The sequence below is a fragment of the Eubalaena glacialis genome, chromosome X (genome assembly GCF_028564815.1).
Source record: "Eubalaena glacialis isolate mEubGla1 chromosome X, mEubGla1.1.hap2.+ XY, whole genome shotgun sequence".
NCBI lineage: Eukaryota > Metazoa > Chordata > Mammalia > Artiodactyla > Balaenidae > Eubalaena > Eubalaena glacialis.
The window spans coordinates 16,257,725-16,285,035 of NC_083736.1; the positions used below are offsets into that span (position 1 = coordinate 16,257,725).

General features: G+C 41.9%; 1 protein-coding gene across 4 annotated transcripts in view; it reads right to left on the reverse strand.

Moving 5' to 3' along the window:
- Nucleotides 1-190: 190 nt before the first annotated feature.
- The window catches only part of ADGRG2 (adhesion G protein-coupled receptor G2), a 133,855-nt gene continuing 106,734 nt past the window's right edge, over nucleotides 191-27,311 (reverse strand). For all 4 annotated transcript variants that reach the window (XM_061179105.1, XM_061179107.1, XM_061179104.1 and 1 more), the window contains 14 exons: nucleotides 23,373-23,764; nucleotides 19,921-20,092; nucleotides 19,564-19,720; nucleotides 17,984-18,127; nucleotides 17,222-17,344; nucleotides 16,530-16,575; nucleotides 16,302-16,405; nucleotides 15,392-15,513; nucleotides 13,783-14,051; nucleotides 10,421-10,520; nucleotides 9,568-9,851; nucleotides 6,253-6,354; nucleotides 5,104-5,256; nucleotides 191-1,790 (listed from right to left, as the gene is read on the reverse strand). In XM_061179105.1, coding sequence (XP_061035088.1) covers nucleotides 1,606-1,790; nucleotides 5,104-5,256; nucleotides 6,253-6,354; nucleotides 9,568-9,851; nucleotides 10,421-10,520; nucleotides 13,783-14,051; nucleotides 15,392-15,513; nucleotides 16,302-16,405; nucleotides 16,530-16,575; nucleotides 17,222-17,344; nucleotides 17,984-18,127; nucleotides 19,564-19,720; nucleotides 19,921-20,092; nucleotides 23,373-23,764 — 2,353 coding nt within the window. In that variant the 3' untranslated portion in view covers nucleotides 191-1,605. The remainder of the gene's footprint in view (nucleotides 1,791-5,103; nucleotides 5,257-6,252; nucleotides 6,355-9,567; nucleotides 9,852-10,420; nucleotides 10,521-13,782; nucleotides 14,052-15,391; nucleotides 15,514-16,301; nucleotides 16,406-16,529; nucleotides 16,576-17,221; nucleotides 17,345-17,983; nucleotides 18,128-19,563; nucleotides 19,721-19,920; nucleotides 20,093-23,372; nucleotides 23,765-27,311) is intronic.

Consider the following 27,311-nt stretch of genomic DNA (forward strand, 5'->3'; position numbering starts at 1 on the left):
GGAAAGAGATCACAAATGTTTTCCTTTTGTGAAAGTTCTCAAACTTAAAGGACTTAACTGCGAATTTATTTTGGCAATTTTAACATTTTTGTCAATTTTAACATATAAATACAAGACAATTAAATAAATCGGAGAAGAAATATTGCAAAGACAAATCAGCACTCACATTATTACTGTGGTTAGTCTGGGATACAACATTCACTTGAAATATATGCAAGGGAACCTTAGTGAAAGACCTAACTAAAGGTTTTTGAAATGTTCCTAATAAGGACATACTTGAGGCACTGCTCAAGCAGTTGTAGGTAGGAAGCAAGATAGACTCGCTATGACTAGGAGCAATCAGGGTTTGATACATATGGAAACAATAGCATTGCAGGATAGTTCACTGTTCCCAATAGCTGCTCCCCCTTGTCACTATACACTCATCAAGACAATTCTTTTAAAAAAATAATTATAGCTCTGGCTGGGCCAGAGTGTACCAGTCATAGCAATCAACAAAGTACCATGCAGTTGCTTTTTAAAGAACAGCAATACGATTTTTTTAAATGTACATCTCTTTTAAAAAGTAATCCTACTCTACTCCCCTTTTCTGAAAGGCTCTGGGGATTTGAGAAGTGGCAGTGTATGTATCTCTTCCACATTCACGATTTTTCTACCATATGGTCTAGATTACAGTTCCTTCCCTCTCTGTGACCAAGGTATTAAGCTAAACATCTTGGTGCAGCTTCCATAATCTGATGATTAGGGAAGAGGTCAGGAGATGGGTGTCGGTATTGGATGCTATGTACGGTTGTACAGGTGGTACCCTGAACAACGGTGCACCCAAGAGGGTGAGTGGGGCTAAAATATGGCCCTCATTCTGTTTGCCAAATCATGAGCCCATGGGGCTGTGTCTGCCCAGTGGCGGCACCTTTTTCTAACTCACTCCAAGGCACTGTATGAGCTAATTGTGGCACTATCTGCTTACATTTTTCCAGTCTGGCTGGCGTCATTATTTCTTGATTTCAGTGAAGTTCCTGTATTTCACATCCCATATAATCTCCAAAAGGAGCTTAGAGTTCACTGAATCAGCAAGGATTTTCTGAATTATCACATTAGACACAACAACACAACCGTGATTCTACAAAGAAAGAAATTTACACAGTAGAAAATAAATACCAAAAATGTAGAAGTAAGATTTTTGACATGTGGGTCACTAGAATTTAGCTTATTTACAACAAAGGCATGCACAACGAAACTCACCAACAGGCTGAAGTCAACAGTGGCTTTATATAATGTTATCAAAGATAACTTAGCATCTTTAACTGGGGCTGGAAATGAACTACTTTGATTTTTTAAAAACGAGTCTTATTCTTAGTGTGTTGTTTAAAACCAGTCTTCTTTTAAAATGAAGGATAAGAAACCAAATCACAAATGTCTAAGAACCAAGGTATAATGTCTTGGTTTCCTCTTCCAACAGCAACCATTGCCCTCAATTAGCTTATGCTCCTCCAGAAGTTGCTGAGTATAAAATTAGTTGATTTTCATACAACTCACATTGTGTAAAAAGTAAGACTGGACATTTTCACACTGTCAAGCAACATGCTTTGATTTTAGGAAAAGGAATCACATTTGCTCAATAAAGTGTAAGCTTCCCCGCTTTGAAGTCCTTCTTAGAGCGATACGGTTTTTACCATTGCAGGAATCTTCTTTCTCGTTAAACATGTGCTGTTTTCCAGTGAAATCATGGAGGCACACATCTCCATTCTGAAGACTGAAAGAAAAACCATTCTTCTCTGTAGAAGCATTCGCTGTATGAGGAAAAACAAAATCAGCGTCATGAAGTATCCACAGAAAGCATTTTCAAAATAAACAAACGTGACTTTATTCTTAAGTATGCACATGTAGAGCATGTCTTTTAAAAAAAAAATAGGTCTGATATATTGTCATATTTTATTTACTTTTCATTCCTTTCCTAAGACCACTCAAAGTAAGCAAAACAAATTGGAGAATGATTCAGAAACCAGCTCTCTATGGCAGCTTTTTTTAAATGAAACGGTCAAAATATGAAGCAAAGCAATGTTTTTGATTTTAAAAGGCCCATTTCCTAACTCTGGTTGAACATATATTGCCTTCAAAGTAGTAGCGTATGTGTAATATAACTTAAGGTAATATTCTGGTCTCTCCCAAAGGTTAACAGAGATCCCTCACAAGGTTCTCGGTTCCCTAAGATTCCTATAAAGTAAAACTTTGTACCAGAGAAACCCAGAGTGACAACAGTCCTGGCAAGAAAAAAAATCATCTCTCATACACTAAACCAGCCCCTCTGACTAAATCAGGATAAGACTGATTCCCAGGAGGAAACAACACGGTCGAACCTCAGAGTCCAGGCCAGGGAGCAGGTGGGCCTCCCCAACCCCAGGCAGGCCCTGAAGAGAGTGTGTGTGTGTGTGTGTGTGTGTGTGTCTGTGTGTGTGAGCGGGGGTGGGGTGGGCACAGCTGCTGAGATCCTCTAGCTCCTTGGCACCATCTTTTTGACCGTTACACCGTTTGAAGACAATGTAGAAAGCTGAATAATAAGCCCAATTGTTAGTTCGTGCCGTAATTATACTAATAATGACAGTGCTGAGAACTTTATAAGAATTATCTCATTTACTACCCTACGGGATGAGTGCTATTATTATCCCCATTTCACAGACGATGGAACTAAGGTGTCAGAAAGTAAGTGCTTTGCTTAGGGTTACATGGCTCAGAAGCGAAAGAGTCAACATGTGATGTCTCTTCCAAACTGTGAGCTTGGGGCCCTGTGTACTGAGTGAGATGGCTGCTAGTAGCCAAGCGTCCAAGGCATAACTGAAATATGTAGTATTCACCCACACTAGGTGATGGATGTGGCTACCACAGCTCCATCTCTGCGCACAGAGATGGGCAAGTGACTGTCTGAGGCTGCTGTTCGGATTTAGGCATTTTGGTTTGAGGACATTCTTGTGCGGTAACAATTTGACCTGGTGTAATAAACAAACCGTTAAACTTCCAGCTTCTTTTTCTGTCATCCATCCCAGATCCTGATGTGCAGACTGAGGAGTCAGGGATGTCTATCTGATGTCCAGGTTATGTGGTATTAAACACGTGGCCATTTTGGTGACCTAAAATGTACCCCACCCTCACTGTCAGCCATGGAAAATAGCTGTGCGAAATCAGCCACGTCAAACAGTTGTACAAAATGTGCTGCCTCCATTCAATCTGATTCCCCGAAGGATGGCAACATATTGGTAGGCTAGGCAAGTGAGGCTTCATCTCTGAGTTCTTTCTAGAATATGGAAAAATCTGGCTTTAAGAGCCCCAAACACTTCTATCCAAACCAGTAGGCTTGACTGATATGTTGTGATTCTTAGGGATCTTGATGACTCAGCTCACACCTCTGATTTCTCTACTTTGAACTTGGTTTCTCCCACTAACTTAGGAATCAGCATTGACTGCCACTGCCTCTACTGTGTTTACCTGCACTGAGTCACTCCCGCTATAGCTACTTGGCATAGAGCCCAGCTCTCCCTCTGGTATCTACAATAAAGAGCTAAGGCCCCATGGCAACTGTTTCTCATCTGATATGGCAATGGTTCTCAACAACCGGGGGGTGGGGGTGTTTTATTCCCCAGGGAACATTTCACAATACTGGAATATATTTTTAGTTGTCACAGCTGTGGGGGGTGAGCGGCTGGGTGCTACTGGTACCTGGTGGGTGGAGACCAGGGGTGCTGCTAGACACTCTCAAATGCACAGAACAGGCCCCACAACAGAGAGATATCTAGCCCCAAATGTTAACTGTGCCGAGGTTGAGAAACCTTGATTTAGAGGCCTCCTCTTGTATTTTATTTTATTTATTAAAAAAAATTTTTTTAATTAATTAATTTTTGGCTGCGTTGGGTCTCCGTTGCTGTGCGCGGGCTTTCTCTAGTTGTGGCGAGCAGGGGCTGCTCTTCGTTGCGGTGCGCAGGCTTCTCACTGCGGTGGCTTCTCTTGTTGCGGAGCATGGGCTCTAGGCACACGGGCTTCAGTAGTTGTGGCTCACAGGCTCTAGAGCACAGGCTCAGTAGTTGTGGCACACGGGCTTACTTGCTCCGCAGCATGTGGGATCTTCCCGGACCAGGACTCGAACCTGTGTCCCTGGCATTGGCAGGTGGATTCTTAACCACTGCACCACCAGGGAAGCCCCTCCTCTTGTATCTTAAAAGTCTATACAAACCAGTAGGACCTCCCATCTTTGGGAGGCTAGAAAATTATCTGGTAAGTATATGAACCTTCTCACAAATTTATCTGAATTTGTCATGCAAATAACTAATATTCTAAAATGATAAGTAAAGGCAAATTCTCCAGGAAAGGAGAAAGTATACCAGCAGAATTTAAGTTTTTATAAAAATGCAAAAGACATATTAAGAAGCCAAAGAAGAGAGAAACAGATAAGTTTTTATGAGTAATGAACTGCCCAGTCTTATGAAAGAAAGAAAACGTAATGGAAGTTCTAGCTAGAAATGTCAGAATTAATGAGTAAAGGAGGCACAGCAGCAATGATCTGTACGTATATTGGAGACATATATAGTCACCAATACAGGTCACAATTCATCTTTCAGTATTTGATATATTCATGGGGATTTGGGCACTGTCACAAGGCAGCCACACTGTGGAAAAGAATGAACAAACAGGACAAGCAAAAAATAGGAAGGTTTAAAAGTGTTGAAGATGTGTATAATTATAGATATACTAAAAAATTGATATAGTCTTACTATTTTAGGTACTGCTTGCACAGAAATAGCATAGGACTGAAGTCTTTGGGCAATACTTAAGTCAGGATTTGCCACATTAAAACTTTTAGGTCGTCATCAATTCCCATCGTGAAAAATTAAATCTTTAAAAAAAAAAACAACCCCTAAATCTTAAAAAAAAAAACTGCTCTAAAACGAATGAACTTGGATTAATAAACTTTCTCTTTTATAAGGGAACCACATTTTGATCCACTAGTCATACATGTAATTATACACTTTGCTTAGCAAAAATGCCATTAAAGGATAAAAGTGCTTTAATACAACAAACACTAGCTTGAGAAATACTGTATTGAGACATACGTACCGTTTCCGCTCGTGAGTCCTGAGCAATCATTATTCACTAGCAGCGTGGTGGACTGGGTAGAATTACTGTTTGACTGTAAGGAATTTGAAGAGCTCGAGACTCCTTGGTTTACAGTCTGCTTCTTTAAACCATTAGTAGCAGTTTTACTCCAGTCTACAGTAGGGTAAGCATTACAGAAAAACAGGGCAGAATGTTGAAACTCAGATGCAGAAGACAGGTCACAGCCTAACTCGTTCTAAGCAACTGATCTCTCGCTTCCAATCTTACAGAGAATCCCACATTTCACAGGTTGGTGTGATAAAATGTATTTTCATTTAAGACCGTATACATTCGTCCTTTAAATGACTGCCTGGTTAAAAGTAACCTATGTTCTCTGGGAACTAAAGGCCAAGCTAATTTGATTGTGTCTATAAATATCCACTGAATTAGGTAATATTTCAGAGCCAGGACTGTCTTTACAAGAACACAAATCAACCTGCTGTGATGACTAATGGCTCTTCAATCCAGGCAAATGATGGAACTCTAGGTACTGCCATTTTCCAATCTTGTGCAACCAGATCTTTGCAATACCGCAAAGTCTGTATTCATGGGTAATATTTATGCAAAAGGAATTTAGATTTTCAAAGAGTACTTCGTTTTTCTTATTTTCTTAAAAATGAGCTATTTGCTCTATAACCCAGCAGGGCATAGCTGAAAATAACTTCAAAATAACCAAATGTATGCTAAGGCTTATATATAAAGTCTGGCCCAATAACAAATAAATGAAGTCACTGACAACCAGGACCTGTGGAAAAAAGGTTGAGTCAAGACTTAAAAAGTTAGGAAGGTAAATATTAAAAATTTCTTTGGACAAATAGAAAGCATGCACTCGAAAGGAAATGAATTCTAAAAATTTCACTGTTGCTTCGTTCAAGAAGCAGCCAGGCCACTAATTCTATTGCTCACTAAGTTCCCAGATGTGAATAATTGGTTTTTAATTCACTAGGTTTTTTTTCCCTAATGTTCACAATGGATATTTTGTGTTGAGCAGGCTCCATTCATTGATTTCCAGATCCGATATTCCTTTGGCATTAATTGCTTTGGATCTTAACTTATACAATCTTTTCCTCAAGCTTTAAGAGAAGGAGAAAAAGTAAGGTAAATCTTTACCAGAATTTTCAGCCAGTCGTAACTTTCCACAACACAGATACCGCCTCCACTGCTTTCTGACATTCTCTTTTGCTACACAGTAAAAGATGAATATGAAAAATCCTATGGGGAGGGGGGAAAAAACATAACACAATGAATTCCAAACTAAGACTTGAATGTCATGAGCTTACTCTGCACAAAAGATAAAATCTTTGGCAGCCATAGGCAAAATGAAATTTTGCAGATTGAAAATAAAGCCCAAAGTCCTGGGAAAGTTTGCTATTGAAAGGCACCCTGGGAGGACTCTCTTTGTAAGATTAAACAAATACTTATAAAAAGAATATCACTCCATATGTCCAAAATTAAACTCATTGTCACCTCTCACATCCTGTCATTGGCCTTCCCTATCTTTGGAAATACGAGCCATCTACCCAGGATGCCAGCTCAGACCTAGGCTCTGCCAACTAAAGAATGTTGCTGGCCATCCAGCTCTACAAGGATTGAGTCATAAGCCACTGCAGTCACTGACCTTCAACACACCCTGAAAGGATTTCAGGATGGAGATCAGGCATGAGGTGCTCTGTGCTCTGGGAAAACTGGTAGAAAAGGCCTTCGGATAGTTAGGTATTTTCAGGAGAAAATTTTATGAACCCAGTTTCTTGCATCTTCCCACACTTAGGAAAGCACTAAAAGCATTAGCTAAGATATCTGTGCCTTGTGACAAGCAGTAACCTTCTGCCGAGATGTGTGCTTGACTGTACATACCCCTTCTCCAAACTCACACATATGCTGATCTCCCCCCTTACCTCTTCAGAGCAGTTCTTCAGAGCTTTCTGAGCGGCTGTCTCCCGGACTATAGTCCCCCAAAGAAAACTGAAACTCACAGCTCTCACATTGTGCTTTTTTTTTTTTTTTAATATTTATTTATTTGGCTGTACCAGGGCTTAGTTGCGGCATGTGGGATCTAGTTCCCTGACCAGGGATTGAACCCAGGCCCCCTGCATCGGGAGTGCTGAGTCTTAACCACTGGGCCACCAGGGAAGTCCCTGTGCTTTTTTAATTTCAGTCCACAGCTCCTACCTCCCCATCCCTCCATATGCGTAATCGATTTCCAAGTTCTGTCAAATGCCATCTCCTCCTTTGTCTCACATCCCTCGCTCCTCCTCTCCAGTCCACAGCCACATCCCTTCCCTGGGCCTTCCCCTCTTCCTCCGAAGCCTGGGGCACTGCAGCCATAGTCTTGTCTACCTTCCAGCCTCCCTGTGACAGGCTCAAGGAAATTCTCCAGTGGTGTCCTGGCCACAAAGAGAGCAACACTACAGACCTGAAGAGGCCCTCAGGCTCTGCCTCCACTCCCCACTGCATGCAGGCGCAGGGCTCCCCACACAGCCCCCTCGCTACCACGCCCCAAGGCTTTGAACGCAAACAAATATCAGCAGAATGAATGTGCGAATTGAGTTCTCCTTCTCCCCAGCCCCCAATCTATCTACTTTAAAACCTTCATGTTAAAATATCAGCTTTGCTTCTAGTAAGGTACACGTGTCCAGCCTAAAGACTGATATCTCAAGTACTGCACACCTTTGTCCACCTGCCACCCTGGGCAGCTACACTTGGTTGCATTAGGGGAGAGATCAAAATGGGGGTACCCAAGGCCCAAATCAGAACCTGTACACATCTCTCCTTTTATCAACCCCAAAGCCCTGTGAATTAGGCTTTAGTTCCCTTTTACAAATGAAACAATACATTCTTTCTGTCCACTCATATTCTAATGAGAAGTCATTCTAGGGAAATGAAAAAGAGGCAGGTTCAGTTTCCACAGTAAATATGTGAGGGTAGGTACCTTGCTTTCATGTTTACGATTAGTGTGATTTGGGCATATATGTTTTCTCTTTAAAATAAGTGTCTCTTACTTTTAGCATGCCATTGTTGGCAAATAAAACTTTTCTAAGTAGTCCAACACCTGGATATACCAGTTCAGGAACTGTACATTGTAGGTAAAAATGAACAACTGTATGTAACCAGCAAGCACATTAACTGGCTTCCTCCAAATAAAATAAGAACCGGTAGCCAAATTAGGCATTTGAATTCAACCTCAGGTTAATGAACTATATTGCCTGAAAGAACTACAGGAGAATGCTATGGGAGCTAAAAGCCACCAGGAAAAGATGAAAACGAGTGGATGAGAATGCAATTAAAAGGCATCCCCGCAGAGGATTTGGAATAAAAGGAAACCAAGGGACACGAATGATTGTTATTGTAATGTAAACTTATTAGCCTGCTCTGCTTTTAATGCCAAAGTGCATCCATGAACAATTAATCACAGCTGGGACTTCCCTGGTGGCACAGTGGTTAAGAATCTGCCTGCCAATGCAGGGGACATGGGTTCGATCCCTGGTCTGGGAAGATCCCACATGCTGCGGAGCAACTAAGCCCGTGCGCCACAACTACTGAGCCTGCGTGCCACAACTACTGCAGCCCACGTGCCTAGAGCCTGTGCTCCGCAACAAGAGAAGCCACTGCAATGAGAAGCCCGGGCACAGCAACGAAGAGTAGCCCCCGCTCGCCGCAACTAGAGAAAGCCCGCGCGCAGCAACGAAGACACAACGCAATCAAAAAAAAAAAAAATTGAAAAATAATTAATCACAGCTGACAACTCTTTTATAATGCTGATCTAAAAGAATGAGTAATTTGCTTTCCTAAAGAATACAATGAGACCAAAGGGAAAAAAAAAAGAATACAATGGAAGAGGGTTCCCAAATGACTGCGGCTGGGCTTCATCAACAAAGGGGAAGCTCCGAGGTCAAGGGTCACACACAGAGCCTGCCCTTCTCGCTGCATGTCAGGGCAGAGCAACTGTGCGGGATTAAGCACTGGGCCAGGCTGCTACCATTGACTTCACATTTATCATTGTCTTCAAATCAAACACAGACCTAGGTCAGAGTGGTGAGACCTCACGGAGACATTTATGGGTATGTGCACTTTTCTGTATGCATGTTCTACTTCAATAAAAAAGTTAAAGGAAAAAAAGGTAAGGAACCAGGTGAAGGAAGAGTGATTGACTCTCCCAGAAACAGTTCCTGGTAGGTTCCCCTTGATATGTTTATTCCCTCCCAGGAGGTAGTGATGGATAAGGAGGAAAAAAGGAGCACTTCTTGAATTTAGCGAATTTAGCCTTTCTTCCAAGGCTCTCAGAGCACCTTTTCTCAAAGTTAAATCTGTTTTTCAATGATTATATCTTAAGCTACTAAGTAAGCCACTTTGCAGATACTCTTTTAGTAGCAATATTTTTCAGTTCGACTGGGTCATTCAGTGTGTATTTAGTGCTGTAGAGCTTACCTTGTAAGGTGTTAAAGATGGCAAAGAGATACATGAAGGTGACATTAACTGGTCCCCAGGCAAAGAAGGCAAAGCCCCAAGTAATTCCTAATAAAAACGTAAGGCCAGCGACGCTCCTGAGATCTTGAATACTGGTTTTTCGCTGGGCTCCCAGTTGCTTCTTCTTTTTAATTCGACAAAGTTGAACCAGGACCACAATGAACATGCTGACGTTCAGCAAAAATATCACACAGAAATATCCCACAACCGTAATATAGAATACAGCATTGCTGTTGATCCAGCAACTGGAATTGGGGGGAAAAAACAGGGAAAACATATTATGTTTTTTTTGCTGAAATATGGTTCAAAATGATAACAATGAATCTATATTGTTTTACTGAAACATTTTCCTACAATTACAAGAGAAAAAAAAAGATAAAACCTCTGATCTCCACAGCCATTTATAGCTCTATGGGAAAAACTCCAAGAGGGTTTATTTTAGGACACTTGGTGATTGAAAGTATTTAAAAAATATTCTCTGAAAACATTAAAAGATTTTATCCCCCTTAGACCCTAGTAACTCTATTCCATGAGTCTTTACTAATATAGTGTAGCTGGTATTTTATTTTTACGAGAGGCTTATAAAAGTATTTTTGAAATACTTTCTCCTAATTCATTTTTTTTAATACTTACATAGTAGCATGACTTTTCTAACTAGCTGATCTCATTACATATATAACTGCAAAGTCTGCTGTAAATGTTACTGGCTTTTATTAGGATGAGAGCCAGTTGATATGCTGATTAGAGCCTCCATTTTCTTGGAGAATTCTGCTTTCCAGTTCACTTAACATTCCGTGGGGGGCTTTGTACTCACAAGTCATCAGGTGACCCGTTGGGGAATTTCCCATAAGATCCAAGTCCATAGTTATCTGGAGATATAATCAGGACAATGGTCACAACCACAGCTGGTACCCCTGGAAGATGGGAAACATCGGTCACACACAGTTCTAATAACCAAAGGTGGTGAGAAGAAAGAATAGAGATCACGTTCTATTTTCTTCTGAAATAGCAGAGACTGGTGAGCTGTGGCTGGCCATCTCCCAGCCTCTCTTACAGCTAGGAGTATGTGGCCACTTGACTAGGTCTTGGCCAATGGAACATGGACAGAAGTGATTTGCTCCACCTCTTGGCCTAGCCCATAAAAACCTCCAGTGAGATTCTCTACTCTTTTCTCCCAAATTCAGAGCGACCTTGGAAGCCCTGTCTTGAGGCAGAGTCTCCAGCAGCTTGGCTCCTGAAAAATCACAAGACCAGAGACCCCTCCACTTCTGCTAACTGGACTGCACATGAGTGAGAAATTATCTGCTCCTGACATTTCAGGGTTTGTCTGCTATGGTAGCTAGTGTTAGCCTTAACTTACACCCATCTGGAATGTAATTTTAAGGGTCAGGTGGCAGGCCAAGTGAAGGACTCCAAAATATACACCAAAGAATCAACCTGTTAGGGTTACCAGCAACTTCTAGAAAATCTTTCATTATGAACCCCAAAGTCCTCAACTGATTATCTGGAACCCGTTGACGGACTGAGATGCCTGACCTGATTGATTTGGGGGTGTTGATTGCCACTACACTGGCTCTCTCACTGGCTCTCCCAGGGCACTTGGGCTAAGAGGAAGCATAATGAAAAGGCTCCTCCCCGCTTAAAGTGACCTTGGGCTGGGAAGGAGTCCGTCTCACCCCTCTACCCCATCACTCCCCACCCCACGCTGACACTTCACACTCTGTGCACACAGACCAGCCCAGCATACAATCTCAAGGCTCTGGTAGATGAAAAACAATTCCTTCTCACAGCCAGGTTGGGCTACCTGGTACCATCTAACATAATATTTCATTTAATTCTTTTGTATTTGTACCTTACGGAGACACTGACATATGGTGACTTCCTAAGTGAGACACCTTCCTAAAAATAAAATACTGGGGGTGTGGAGCTTTTCCTTGACAAGGGAATCTGACCGTTCAGGATTGTACAAAGAAGACGCAATCCGTGCCCAAGATCAGAGGCAGTGACTTCTTTTTCTGGGAATAAGTGACTTTCTAGAAAGGTGTTGTTCTATTACTCTTCACAAAGATATAATAACAAGCAGGATGACAAGGGAGGTAAAGGGTCTGCAATCCTATTGCATAGGGAATATCTGAAGGAATATTTACATATATTTTTAAATATGTTTTGATGTGGACCATTTTTAAAGTCTTTATTGAATTTGTCACAATATCACTTCTGTTTTTTGTTTTTTGGGTTTTTTTGGCCCGAGGCATGTGGGATCTTAGCTCCCCAACCAGGGATTGAACCTGCACCCCCTGCACTGGAAGGCGAAGTCTTAGCCACTGGACCGCCAGGGAAGTCCTTGAAGGAATACTTAGCCTGAAGAAGAGGAGGGAGTCTGGGAGGGATGGCGGCTATAATACAGTGGAAGGGATATGCATAAGAAATTAGAAAGCCAGCCTCGGCTGTTCTCGAGCTGTGGAAATTAGGGTAAACCACGTCATCACTTTGAGCCAGGTTCTTCACGTGGTATTAGCAATAACTGCCTTGCTAACTTCACTGACTTGTCTCCTATGGGGTTACTTGTGTGAAAATACATTGAGAAATAGAGCATTATACATATATATTACATGTAGATTATCTAAAGGACTCTTTGGCAGAAGAGGTGTCAGCTTATTTTTTTTTTCCTGAGAGAGCAAAACCAAGACCGCTGGGTGAGTGCCACCAGAGAGCCAAGTGAACTTAATGGAAAAACAGACCTGCAGAGCTTTAGAAGATAGTCATTGGCTGCCTTGTAAGGTATTAAAAACAAGACAACAGGCCCAAAATGGATTCACAGGTCACCAAACTGAGACTTAACTCCATTACAGAGTTAAGTCTTCGGCTCTTCCAGAAATGGAATCTTAAACCAGTCAATCCAAAATCACCTTATCAGCACTAGGTAGGTAACCTGCCTGATAGACCCCTGCCACCCCTGAAGGAAAGTAACGTTGCAGTAACCAACCCACTTTATTGCCCAGAATGACTTCCTTGTTCCCGCTCCCTTCTGCCTATAAAAAGTCTTTCACTGAGTACAGCTCCTCAGAGCGCCTTTCTATCTGCTAGATGGGATGCTGCCCTTCATGAATTGCGAATAAAGCCAGTAAGATCTTTCAAATGTACTCAGTTGAATTTTGTTTTGTTTTTTTTTGTTTGTTTTTTTTTGTTTTTTTTTTAAATTTTATTTATTTATTTATTTATTTATTTATTTATTTATGGCTGTGTTGGGTCTTCGTTTCTGTGCGAGGGCTTTCTCTAGTTGCGGCAAGTGGGGGCCACTCTTCATCGCGGTGCGCGGGCCTCTCACTATCGCGGCCTCTCTTGCTGCGGAGCACAGGCTCCAGACGCGCAGGCTCAGCAATTGTGGCTCACGGGCCTAGTCACTCCGCGGCATGTGGGATCTTCCCAGACCAGGGCTCGAACCCATGTCCCCTGCATTGGCAGGCAGATTCTTAACCACTGCGCCAGCAGGGAAGCCCCTGAATTTTGTTTTTTAATGAAGGTAATGAGCTCCCCAACAATAGAAAAATTCAAGCAGAGGTTAAATTATCTTTAGTCAAGGGTAAGTCAAGTCCAGGAGGCTCCTACATTTGGTGGGGAGTTGAATGAAGAAAGCTTCAACATCTTGGGGGCGTCTAAGACTTTGTGATCCACCACTGACAGGTGGCATGATCTGAAATACCGGGCCGGCGTGGTGATGAAGTTACATTAGGTTTTATCTGTACGTTCTCTCGCTCTGCCCTGCTGAGCACACTGCCGTGCACATGTGTGAATCTGGGAGGTACAGAACAGAGTGAGGCTGGCTGGGAGCTTGGGGACGGACAGTCTGGCCTCATTATCACCAAGCTAATATTTTCAATTGATTGAGCACCTTCTATGTGCCAGCCCCAGTTCTAGTTACTGGAGATAAAGAGGATTCATAGCCCTAACCTCAGAGTGTTGTGGTCATAACCAATCCAGGGTAAATATACAGGTGTTCTAGAAAGAGACTTGACGAGGTTGCTCTCTGGGCAGTGAAACATGAAAAGGAGAATAAAGCTGTTTTAGAAACCTGCCAAGTATGACCTGCTTCATCAATGTCTCTGATTAAAAATCAAAACACTGGAGAAAAAGCAGAGATAACCCAGGCACTGTGTGAGCAAAAATTATACATACCCCAACCAACAATGCAGAATTTAAGGATGTATTTGCGGATGTAAGTATTAAACACTTTGACAAGGGCCAGGTACATATGGAACGCTTCCAGGCCCATCCAAGTGAATGAGACCAAGAGAAAATAATGCAGAAATATAGCCACTGAAATGCAGAGGCCTCTTATGTCGTACAAAGCAATCCACGAGTCCAAGAGAAACACCAGGTTCAGCAGGAGCAGAGCCGCACACAGCTGGATGAGGATTTTGGAAGGGTAATCCCTCCGGATCTTTCTAAAAGGAAAGCACAAAACAAGAATTAGCATCACAATCTGCCAACGTTTATGTGAACATATCTGTGTTCTAAGCAATTTATTTTTATTTTTTGGTAAATGTCTATATGTATAAATTTCCTCTCTTTGAGCGTGGGTGTGTATGTGTGGGGGGGGGGAGGCATTAAAGCCAACGATAACAACAAAGGAAAAATCGAAACCGAATCATCTGTGATAACCATATGGAAAATTCATGTTTATATTTCTGTGGAACCTTTTAATACATGCCGACTATTGACCCATCCTTTCAAATAGTTTGTAGTGGAATCTTCTGAGCACCCCCCTCCATTTCTCCCAAACTACTTCTAGAAGCATGTGCTGCTTCTCATACAATAGGCTCCTCTATTCAGATCTTCAAAAAGCCAGATTCTCCTGTTATCTTATGTTAGTAGTTAAAATGAGATCATGGAAAGAAGAGTTCAAACTATAGCTAAATGAAACAGCCATAGGAAAATACAGCTAACTGATGACATGTACATGTTTATGTGTGTGAAATTACATCTGGTGAGATCATTCTGAGTAATGGTTGGCCTTATAGTAATTTAGTCTCATTAATCATATTTCCAAAGGTCCACTAGAAGATCTGTAGTCACAGCTGGACCCTAAGTTTGGCACTAAAAGTAAATTTGTGCATTTCCTGATCAGTGTCCAAAATCTAAATCCCAGAACTTACATATTATTTCATTTAGTTAATGCAATAAAAGTGCCTATATTTCTTTTCTGACAAAATTTATTGGAATCCCCCCCAGAAGTGACCAAAGGGACCCTTCTGATAAGCCAAGGAGATGCTGTCATTTGGAATGTCATTCTTGCTTTGACCTACAAAGCCACACTCATTGAGTATCTGTATTTTTCAGTGACACTTGATACCCTTTATTCTTCTTCATCCCCACACCCGTTAATGCATTTAATCTTTTGTGTTTGCTCAGTATTATTTAGAAACTTAACATATTAAACACAGTTCTTGTGCTGTACATGGAGCTATGGTCTATTTCACATTGTAAGCTCTTGGGTTTCGGGGTCTGCATCCATCTTTCATTTCTCACTTAATGTCAGCTAGGTACCAGGCATCATTTTAGGGTACAAGGATGATTAAGACACAACCCCTGCCTTCAGTGAGTGCACAAACTAGTGGAAGGAAGGAAGTATATAAACCAAAAAGTCCCATGAAGTTTTACATATAGGTGGCCCCACTAGATGGGTGGACAGGATAAGCTAGGCCAAGGAGCATGCTTAATTAATACACTTTGGCAATTGAGGTGCTATGTCATATAATCCAAGTTTCCAGTTGTGGATACTCACTCAAAGGCTATGTAGGTTACAAGAGTAACTGACAAAAAAATTGATGAAAGCCCACAACCAATATAGGTGATAAATGTCAGGGCCATTATCTGAGCTGGTGGCAAAGATGTTCGAGACAAGTCCTGGAAAATAAAATGTTGCTTTCAAGACCAAATATTTTAAAATAAATAACAGAGTCATAATTTACATTTATTGGGTATTCAGGTACCCGTCCATAGTTCGTTCAACAAACCTACAAGATAGGCGCAATTATTATCATCATGTAAAGATAATAAAACTGAGGCCCAGAGAGGTTAAGTAATTTGCCCAGGGTCACACAGCTACAAAGTAGAGGAGCCAGGATCCAAATTCAGGTCTGGCTGACTCCAAAGCCCATGTACTTGATCACTGCATTATGGTGCACTGGAAAAGCACCAGGCTAGAAGCCAAAAGACTTGAATTTGGCTTCTGGCTCTTATATTTCTTAGTTCTATGACTGTGGACAATTACCTAACAAGTGAGTCTTAATTCTGACTTCATTAAAATGAAAATAACAACTCCCTATTCTACCTATCTTGCTGGATTTTTGGGAAGATTAAATAATTTATGTCAAATGTTTTATAAAATTTTAAAGTACATTACAAACTATTTTTATTACCCATTTTAATCTGAATTCCCTAGTTCTCTTATAGCTATCTTAAAAAGAAAAACTTAAATGTAAAAATAGAATGCGAAAAAATACTTTTATGTTCAAGTATTTTCCTTCAAGTACATTTGCTTATTAGAAGAGTCATTTCATTGGTCTATAACTTTGCCACAATATCATGAAATCTGCTGATCTATCAAAGTTATCCATCAGATTAGACATCATGGTATGATGCCAGCTAACCCTCAGACCCAAATCTAAGGCCAGGTAGAGTGGGGATATTACCAGTAGGACGCCGAAGCTTGTAAGGTGGCTGCAGGTACAGGTGGTTTCATTTAGCCTCCTGTCTTTGACAGAGCAGCCATCAGATGACCAGCCTCCTCTGCCACCTGTTGGCATTGGAAAGAGTGTCTGCCCCATCAGCAAAGCCAATGCACCAATCACTGCTCCTCCCTCGTTGCTCCCCCTCCCCCTCCCACTCAAGACTTTGAAAAAGTTATGTCTGGAACCTACCGTTTCTGCCCAAGTCCCAAAATACACATCTCACTGTTAAGTCATCCTGTAACAGAAAGATAAACTACAAATAATTAATTTACAGAACTGAAAAAACTGGAAAGCGATTAGAAAAAAAACGATATTTTAAAATTTCAGAATCTCATTCCCGATTTTAGGAGAGTTCTTATTTTACACTGGTCTCTAGAAGCAAGTGAGTCTCATATAGGTCAGCACTTAAACTCAGCAATCGTGCATAGGAATCACCTTGAGGCCTTGCTAAAAGGCACATTCTGATTCAGTGGGTCTGGCGTAGGGCCTGAGAGTCTGCATTTCTAGCAAGTTCCCAGGTGATGCTGATGCTGCAGGTCTGCAAACCACACTTTGAACAGCGAGGTCATAGATGATGCCCAATGTGAACTGAACTAAGATGCTTTCTCTTTGGAGGTGAGAATCAGACCTGTAGCCGCAGATATAAAGCACTGAAAACTGGCCATAAGAGCTTGCTTTTTACACTGCTCCTTCTTGGAAATTAGGAGGGCAGTTATTAGGCATGCTGAAACCCAGCGGAGTGACTATGTGATTCTAGTCTTACGCACTGCCCTAACTGGGTCTAAGGTTCTGCTGAATCTACTTTTTTCAGGCAAAGTCTTACAGGCATAGTTTGCATGAGGTGTTCTGGTCAATGAACAGACCAGACAGGCCACTCCCACCTGGCTCCGGTGGATGTGCTTTAATGTAACCGTCACGTTTCTTGTCAAATTCTTGACTGTCAGGTTCGCCACGCTCGAGGAAATGACATAGCTGATCAGAGAGAGGTTCTCCAAGGCAGGGTCCTAGCACACCAAAGAATCAACAAGATGGCAAGGGAAAATGAAATGTTATCAGAGAATTTTAGAGCTAGAAAGGACCCTAAGGACTATTTAGTCCACATTGTTTATTTTACTACCTAGGTCAGGAATTCAGGGGCAGGGAGTAAAGTGACTTTCCCAAGGACCATAATGAGAAGCAGAGCTTATTCCACTATACAATGCTCTAAATGCTGAGTTAAATTTCACAGATTGACGCAACGAGACCCTCGTGAATCTTAAAGGGAACATAACATTAAGCCATTTAAGCCATTTAAGCTGTGTGTTCCTGAGCAAGTTACTTAACCTCTCTGTGCCTCCATAGCCTCATCTGTAAAACTGGGATAATAGTTCAATAGTTCCTCCCTCATGATGTTGTTGAGAGGATTAGAGTTAACACTTCTAAGTGCTTATGATACTGCGCGGCAGTTGATAAATGCTATGTGAGTGTCAGTTATTGTTATTTATCCTCAGCAGCATCATTAGGTCCTGTTTAAAAATAAACTACAGCTTTTCAGCAATTCATGTGACTTATAGCAGGCTTAAGAATATGTGAGGATTAAAAGAAATAAAACTCCCCCAGTCTCCCCCAAAACCTAAACCAAAAGCAATTAGAGGCAACTTTACCTGAAACAGGGCAGGTGTTTCAAAAAAGTTGAACTGCACCCTGGAAGCCAGCTCCACATCATTAGCTGGTAAATTACTCATCAGCGATGAAGGCACAGTAATAACACCAATACTATTCTCAGGAGCCTGAGTTTCCAGAGAAACCTGAAAATCAAGTAAAAGATCATAAGGATGTCTGGGGCTAGTATAATGAAGAGATGGAAAACACAACACCTAATTAAGACGGAGGATCCTGTAAGGGCATTTATTTGTGGTGTCTCTATGTACAATTGGTTCTTCTTGTTTCTCTGATTGCTATGAAATTAGAGGATGTGTAATAGGGAGATGAGGCCTCGGAGCAGGAAAGGAAACATTTTAAGGATAAAGGATATACAGAAACAGTCAGAAAGTGCAGGATACTATATGTCAATTATATCTCAATAAAGCTGGGGTGGGAGGGGAGAAAGTTCAGGATAACTGCAGAGCCCAGGGAGACCACAGCAGCAGACACACCAACTTGGTGACCTGCTGGGCAAAGTCATCATAGAACCACATGCACTAAACTTGTAAAGGGAAGACTATACAAATTAAGTTTAAAGGCAAGACTTGGTTTTACTTGCATGTTTCCAGCCCCCAATCCCTCTAATAGAAAACACTAGAAGCAGGATTGATATACTGCACCACTATTCACACCAGTGTAGTCGTAACACTTGTTAAAATATTGAAATGGGGACTTCCCTGGTGGTGCAATGGTTAAGAATCCGCCTGCCAATGCAGGGGACATGGGTTCGAGCCCTGGTCCGGGAAGATTCCACATGTGACAGAGCAACTAAGCCCATGCGCCACAACTACTGAGCCTGCGCTCTAGAGCCCGCAAGCCACAACTACTGAGCCCATGTGCCACAACTACTGAAGCCCGTGCTCCGCAACAAGAGAAGCCACCGCAATGAGAAGCCCGCGCGCCGCAACGAAGACCCAATGCAGCCAAAAATAAATAAATTTATATATTAAAAAAAATACTGAAATGGGTTGAAAAGTAGCTGGTACCAAATGTAAAATAGATAGCTAGTGGGAAGCAGCCGCATAGCACAGGGAGATCAGCTCGGTGCTTTGTGACCACCTAGAGGGGCGGGATAGGGAGGGTGGGAGGGAGACGCAAGAGGGAGGGCATATGGGGATATATGTATATGTATAGCTGATTCACTTTGTTATACAGCAGAAACTAACACACCACTGTAAAGCAATTATACTCCAATAAAGATGTTAAAAGGAAAAAAAAAGAAAAAGCAAAGTAGCCGGTGTCCCTGCTCTCTCCCAACTGCCTAGAACCCGCTGGACACCTCCCCGACTTGACTGCCCCCCCCAAACTTCCATAAGCCAGCTGCTAAAGGGCTAACACTGGGCGCAACGAGGACCTCTGAGATCCTGCTCCAGCCAAGACCAATGTCCTTTTTTTTGATTCTGTGGCGCTCCATTGTTCTAGATGTTAAATATTTTGAATATCACCCCTGAGTATAGCAGTAATTGCCTCAATCATGAAGTATACAAGGACTATAATCAAATACAAAAAAAGGTCTTTTCCACAATAAATTAGGATGTACCTGAAGATTTGCAGGGTCTTGGGCAGCAAAAGTAGTTGTGTCAAAATTACTGGCATTCACTCTGATCACAGCCAGAGCCAAAGAAGGGGAGGTCAGACTTATGGTCTTGGTTGAAAAATTCAGCTGTAAGCCAATGTCATCCACTACTTTTAGCAATCTGTAAAAAGAAGTAGCCGTTCAAATTCAGCACTCCCACTTTGTTTTCCCCAGTCTAAGCAGAATATAGAGTAGAAACTTAACAAGTCATCATGAACCTCGTACGTGGGAGAAAAATATTTGGCTTTAATTAATCATATAGAAGCATCATTATCATTAGAGGGTCCCCTCTCATGACCACATCAGTTTGCTAAGTCATACCTTTGGGCCAAAGGGGCCAGCAAGGTGGGTGGGGAATGAAGGAGTTTGCTGACTTGGTTTATCATTTGTCCTGCGAGGTTAGGCGCCAAGCTGCCTAAGGAAAGAAGCTTCTCCATCCGGGACACTTGGTTCTCAAGCTCAGAAACACTGACGCTGCTGGTGTGAACAATTTCTATAACAGAGAGCCAAATCACTTTATGAACACATAATAGAAAAATCACTAATGAAGAAACACACACAGACTCTGTGACCTAGCAAACCCACTCCCAGGTATTTGCCCCAAGGAGATGAAAACCTGTCTTAAGAAGACATGTTCATAAATGTTGATAGTAGCCTCTTTCATAATAGTCCCAAACTAGAAACAACCCAAATGTCCATCAACTGGAGAATGAGGAAACAAACTGTGGTCCATCCATACAGTGGACTATTATTCAGTAATAAAAAGGAATGAACTGCTGATAAATGCAACAACATGGACAGGTCTCCAATAGTCCAATGTATTATGTTACATGAAAGAAGCCAGACTCAAAAGGCTACATACTGTATGATTCTCTTCATATGACATTCCAGAAAAACTGAAAGCACAGGGAAACGAAACAGATCAGTGGTACCCAGAGGCTTGGGGTAGTGGGTAGGAGTTGACTACAAAGGGACACGAGGGAACTTTGGGGATAGTGGAAATGTTATATATCATGATGGTGGTTACATGACTGTGGGCATTTATCCAACCTCGTAGAACTATAAAAATTTCATTCATCTATAGAACTGGATGAATTTTATTGTAGGTAAATTATACTTCAAGAAACCTAACTAAAAAAAAATGTAAAAGCACATTAGTGTATTTAGTGTATATTTGTATAAGCATAAATATACATGTATTTAATTTATAGCATGAATACAGAACTTTATGTGGGTAACTAAAAGCTCTTTTTGTGGAAAGGAGAATATTATGAAATTAACAGCTGGACTACCAGCTGTAAGCCTGATTTTTAGTAGTGTTTTTAATTGGGATACAATGATATAAACCTGTCTAACAACAAAGAAGTCTCTCTTTTAATTTTATTGAAGTATAGTTGATTTACAATGTTGTGTTAATTTCTGCTGTACAGTAAAGTGACTCACTTATACATATATATATTCTTTTTCATATTCTTTTCCATTATGGTTTATCACAGGATATTGAATATAGTTCCCTGTACTATATACAGTACAACGTTGTTTATCCATTCTATATATACTAGTTTGCATCTGCTAATCCCAAACTCCCAATCCTTCCCTCCCCTACCCCTCTTCCCCTTGGCAACCACAAGTCTGTTCTCTATGTCTTGTGTGTCTGTTTCTGTTTCGTAGATAAGTTCATTTGTGTCATTTTAGATTCCACATATAAATGATATCATATGGCATTTGTCCTTCTCTTTCTGACTTACTTCGCTTAGTATGATAATCTCTAGGTCCATCCATGTCGCTGCAAATGGCATTACTTCATTCTTTTTTTTTTTTTAATTTTTATTTATTTTTTGGCTGCGTTGGGTCTTTGTTGCTGTGCGCGGGCTTTCTCTAGTTGCAGTGTGTGGGCTCAGTAGTTGTGGCACACGGGCCCTAGAGTGCGTGGGCTTCAGTAGTTGCAGCGTGTGGGCTCTAGGGCACGCGGGGTTCAGTAGTTGTGGCACACGGGCTCAGTAGTTGTAGCTCGCGGGCTCTAGAGTGCAGGCTCAGTAGTTGTTGTGCACGGGCTTAGTTGCTCCGCAGCATGTGGGATCTTCCCAGTCCAGGGATCGAACCTGTGTCCCCTGCATTGGCAGGAGGATTCTTAACCACTGCACCACCAGGGAAGTCCTATTTCATTCTTTTTAATAGCTGAGTAATATTCCATTGTATGTATATGTATAAAACACATATATATATAAAACATATCTTCTTTATCCATTCATCTGTCGATGGACATTTAGGTTGTTAACATGTCTTGGCTATTGTAAATAGTGCTATGAACACAGGGGGTGCATGTATCTTTTCAAATTTTAGTTTTGTCTTTGTATATGCCCAGGAGTGGGATTGCTGGATCATATGGCAACTCTATTTTCAGTTTTTTGAGGAACCTCCATACTGTTCTCCATAGTGGCTGCACCAATTACATCCCCACCAACAGCGTAGGAGGGTTCCCTTTTCTCCACACCCTCTCCAGCATTTATTATTTGTAGACTTTTTAATGATGGCCATTCTGACCGGTGTGAGGTGGTACCTCACTACAGTTTTGATTTGCATTTCCCTAATAATTAGTGATGATGAGCATCTTTTCATGTGCCTATTGGCCACCTGTATGTCTTCTAACAAAGAAGTCTCTTAATTTCACCATCTAACATCCTATTTCTTATTTTGCATATTCCCTTCTAATCTTTATCCACCTGTTATAACTTACTATTACAAACATGGTGTGCAAACTATTTACTGTCACGTTATTTTCACTTCCCTCAAGACTTGAAAAATGCCCCAAGTTTCTGTCTAGCTGTTCTTATGCACAGCTGCGTAATAGACATTTTGTTGAGGTGGCATATCATATTTCATCATTCCTCTCTTGTGGAATTCAAAAACATCTCCAGTCATTTGGCTCCAAATCTCCTGGGGATGCTTGCCCGGGGCAGAGGAGGCAGGACCACAACTCGAGCTCCGATCTCATGTCGCCAAGAAGTTGGCTTTGCCTCCCACCCTCCAAATTCTAGAGGAAGGCCTGCTTCTTACTCACTGGCTTGAAACTCCAGAGAGCATCCAGAATTCTCTCTGCTTCTTTCCCTCTTCCCTTTATCTTTTTACCCCTAAGCCTACTTTGTGTCCGGGGAGCCCCGTGCAGTTTCCATGGCATTCTCATGTCCGCCATGGTTCCAAACCTATGAGGTTAGTGAGATTATTTCCATCTTGAGGTAGAGCAGGCTAAGTTAGGAGGAGCTAAATGGCTTATTCTGGATCCCACCGCCTGTGAGGGCCTGGGCAGACCCACCCCTAGGTCTTCTGAATTCTCTTCTCCTCCTCACGGCTACTTTGGCTCAGTCCCAGCTCTGGCACTCTGTGACTGACTGGTTTTCAGGAACATCAATGTTTTCTTTTGTCTTCTGTCTAAATGGAGTTAGTGTGTTTAATAGTTCAAAATCTTTCTCTTCAGAACGTTGAAAACAGTGACCCAACAACCTTTTGTAGAAAGAAACCTATAAAATAACTCATCTTGATAAAATGAGATCTGTGTTTGCCTCAGAGCTATTTCTCTTGGCCAAACAATCAAACTCAGCCATATCTATGTTCTAAGAATGCCCAAAGGGAAGCTCTCAAAATCAAGTAGACATCATAAAAGCAAAGGCTTAACGTGGTTTCATTACAGGTACGTTGATTTGGCAGGCTGGCTGCTGGGTTCACGTGACCAGAATTACAACAAACGTGGGAGCAGCGCTGCTCCTCATATTTACCTGTCTTGTCAGGAGGTGTGCTGGTCGTGTTGACATTCACAGGGGCAGACGTGGTGGGAGAGGGAGGTAAGGATTTCACAGGTGGCAGGGTGTGGGAAAGATCAGTTGGAGGCACAGGGGAAGAGATAGTTCCAGACTGGGGGAGCATATCAATGGCAGGGCTGGAAGCTATGGGAGCTGAAGGCTGGGGAGAAGGAAGGGGAATCACCCCTGTTGGAGAGTGAGGGCTCTGGATTACAGGTGGATGAGCTAGAGGCTCAGCAAAAGAGAAGGCACTGGAGGTCTGGGACACAATGGTGGCCTGAGGAGCAACTGGGATGGAATTGCTGGAAGAAGAAAATGGTGGACCATGTGGATGACCAGCAAGACACACAACGGGATCCTGCAGGTCACTAAAGGAAAGAATCAGAGAGATGCACGTGAGACACGAATGAGCTCCAGAGGCTAATCTCTTCTTCTGGCAACCATCTGACACCACCACGGTGACATGACTCCACCAGGGACCTGCCACTGCACATCCTCTGTGTACCTGCTACTGGCCTCCTGCCCCTGCCCACTGCCACCACCTTCTCCCTGGGAGGGGAACTAGCCAGGAGGGATGCTCTTTCATGAATTCCCAGTTCTGCTTCACTTGTTCACTGCTGCTCCCTGACTCTATCAGTCAGTTGAGGAGATCTTGTAACATTTCCAGGTGCTTCTTGGGGAGAGGAGCTATTAAATGCCCTGCGACCCAACTGGTAGTTTCCATATACTAGGAATCTGTCTTTTTTGGTGTTTTTTTGATTTTACAAAATTTACTCTCAAAAAAAATGGAATCACATGCCCAAACTGTTCCCAACATACTTAAAATTTTTCTAAAAACTGAATCAAATGCCAAAATACCATTATCCTTTACTATTCAAATCCACACTGACAAAACTGGCTCAATTTTTGGAACAACTGATTTGACTTAGAAGCTAAAGCATACCCATTTCAAAACTATGTCTGTCCATAATAGATTCACTAACTCTTGTGTCAACTCAGTATCAACAATGGCTTCAAAGTGGTATGGCGTAAACTGAAAAGCAGTTCTAAATTTACCAGTAACAACAAAATGTTCTTCAAATTTTTCTTACAGTTTTTGCAACCAAAGTACATAATTCTGTCAATTACAATTACAATCTTCTGCATATTGATTGATAGAAGAAAAAAATATGTAGAAATCACTATTATTAATTTGTAGAATGGAATTTTTAATTCCAGCAAATTCTTGTACTGGTCTTGGTGGGTCACAAATAAGCCTTTCCTTTCCAAGAAACTTCAAATTTAGGTCGTTCACATGCACTGGTGATACTGGCTAGGAAAGGTAAATCACACTGCCATTTTTTTTTCTTCAACTTATTGAATTTTGTTTCAAGAAAATCTTGAATTGGAGTTAATGATACATAAATTTTTGTGAAACTGATGAGCATAGGAATCTGTCTGAATCAATTTTATACTGCTATAGCCTGCCATGGTCCTAACCAGCACATAGTATGTGAACAAGAAACGTTTGCCGAATGAAAAAAATGGATCAAGCTGGGGCCAAAGGGGTGGTCCCCAGCTTGTACATCAGCTACACCCTCAATGTTACTGTAGCCCAGTGGTTCTCAACCTTGGCTGTGCCTGAGAATTACGTAGAGGACTTTTTAAAAAACAGATTTCTGTGGCCTTCTCCTAAGTATCTGATTCAGTTGGTCCTGGGGTGGGGGTGAGGTTCCCAGGCCCATGTATTTTCATGACATGGAAGACTGAGAAGAACTCATCTACCATCTGGCACAAAATCCACCAGTCTTCAGGGGAAAAGGCAACAAATTATCACCCAGGGAAGACTCTGATAGATCCAGTTTTAGATGGTGACTTAGAACACCAGTGAGAATGTATTCTTGGAGCTTCTCTTGGGTTAGAGGAGGGAGGAATATCAGGTTGAGAGACCTAAGGAAAGTCATACCCATAAAAAGAAATGCTGGCTCAACCCAGTCTGGGCCAGGCACCCAGCTGGAAGCCTCTCCCCATGGCCTGATGTTCGGGAAGCAGTATGGACAAAGGGGTGCCAGACAGAAAGATGATGAGTCGCGAAGCCTTGGCTGGGGCTCCAGCTCTCACTACTCCTCTGGGCAATCCACCCAACTTCTCTGAGCCTGCATTCCCTAAATTGTATAAAGCGGCAACCCATCTGGCCAAGCTGTGGCAAAGGTGCTTTGAGAAGTGTAAATTAAATTTCCTCCATATTATCTGGGGGCTGCAGCAGCCGGACCCCTTAGCATGGGGCTCCCATTCGCTGGGCTCAACCATGATGAGGTTGCCCTGTATTGCTCTCATCACTTGTGCTAATCAGAGAGCCCTTAACCCACCGGGTGAGGCACGTGGTGAGCAGCAAAGCAGTGGCGGGCAACGCCACCTATACGTTAGAAACCTTGGAGCACTTCAGCACCAGTGCCGGGGCTCCCAACCCAAACCAAATGAATGAGAATCTCGGGGGTGGGTGCAGGCATCCCTATTCATTTTAATGTGTTTCTTTGCTGAGGCATAGCCTAATACAGTAAACTGTACTAATCTTACATTTAGAGCTTGAAGAATTATAAAAATTGTAATTATAATATGTATACACCTCTATCATCACCACCCAGATCAAAATATAGAGTATTTCCAGCACCCCAGAAGGCCATCTTGACACATCAGTTTTAAAAGAGCCCCATGTGTTTCTAATGTACAGCCAATCTTAAGAACCAATGCATTGGAAAGACATTGGGCCATCATCTAATTCTAGCTTAATTTTTAAAAAATCCAGAAAACTAGGCTGCACCCCAGACCAATGACATCCCTAGCTCTGCGGGTGGGAGGCAGGCATCAGTGCATGTATGTATGTATGCATGCATGCATGTATGTATGTATGCATATATGTACATGCTGTGCCGCACGGCTTGTGGGATCTTAGTTCCCTGACCAGGGATTGAACCTAGGCCCCAGTAATGAAAGTGCCAAGTCCTAACTCGGACCCCAGCAATGAAAGGGCCATCATCTAATTCTAGCCTAATTTTTTAAAAATCCAGAAACCTAGGCTTCACCCCAGACCAATGACATCCCTAGCTCTGAGGGTAGGAGGTAGGCATCAGCGCATGTATGTATGTATGCATGCATGTATGTATGTATGCATGCATGCATGTATGCATGTATGTATATGCTGTGCCGCACAGCTTGTGGGATCTTAGTTTCCTGACCAGGGATTGAACCCGGGCCCCAGCAATGAAAGTGCCAAGTCCTAACCACTGGACCGCCAGGGAATTCCCAGCATTGGTATTTTTAAAACTCCCCAGATGATTCCAACATACAGTCAGGGTTGAGAACCACTGTTCTACAGTCTAGACCCCCACTACTCAAAGTGGGGTCCATGAACCAGCTTCACCTGGTTCCCCCAATGTAAATATCTAACATTTGGAGTTTAACCCAAATAGTTACCAAAATTTAGCATATGACAAAGGTGGCATCTCAGATGACTGAGGAAAAGGTGGACTTTTTAATAAATGGTGCTGGGACCACTAGATAGACATTTGGAAAAAGATTAAATTAGACCCATACCTCCCACTACATAAGAATAAATTCCAAGTGGATCTAAAGTAAAATAAAAAAAGAAAAGAAACCATACAAGTACTATAAAAACACAAGGGTAAATTCCTCTATAGCCAGACGTAGGGAAAGGCTTTCTAATAATGCCTCCAAATCCACAAGCAATAAAATAAAAGATTGGTAAATTTAACTCCATAAAAAAATTTTTTAATTTGCATGACAAAAACATCATAAAGTCAAAAGATAACTGACAAATTGGAGAGAAAATATTTGCAACATATACCACAGACAAAGGGCTAATATCCACAATATAGAAATATATAAATTACTCTTAAAAACTGATTAAATATCTAG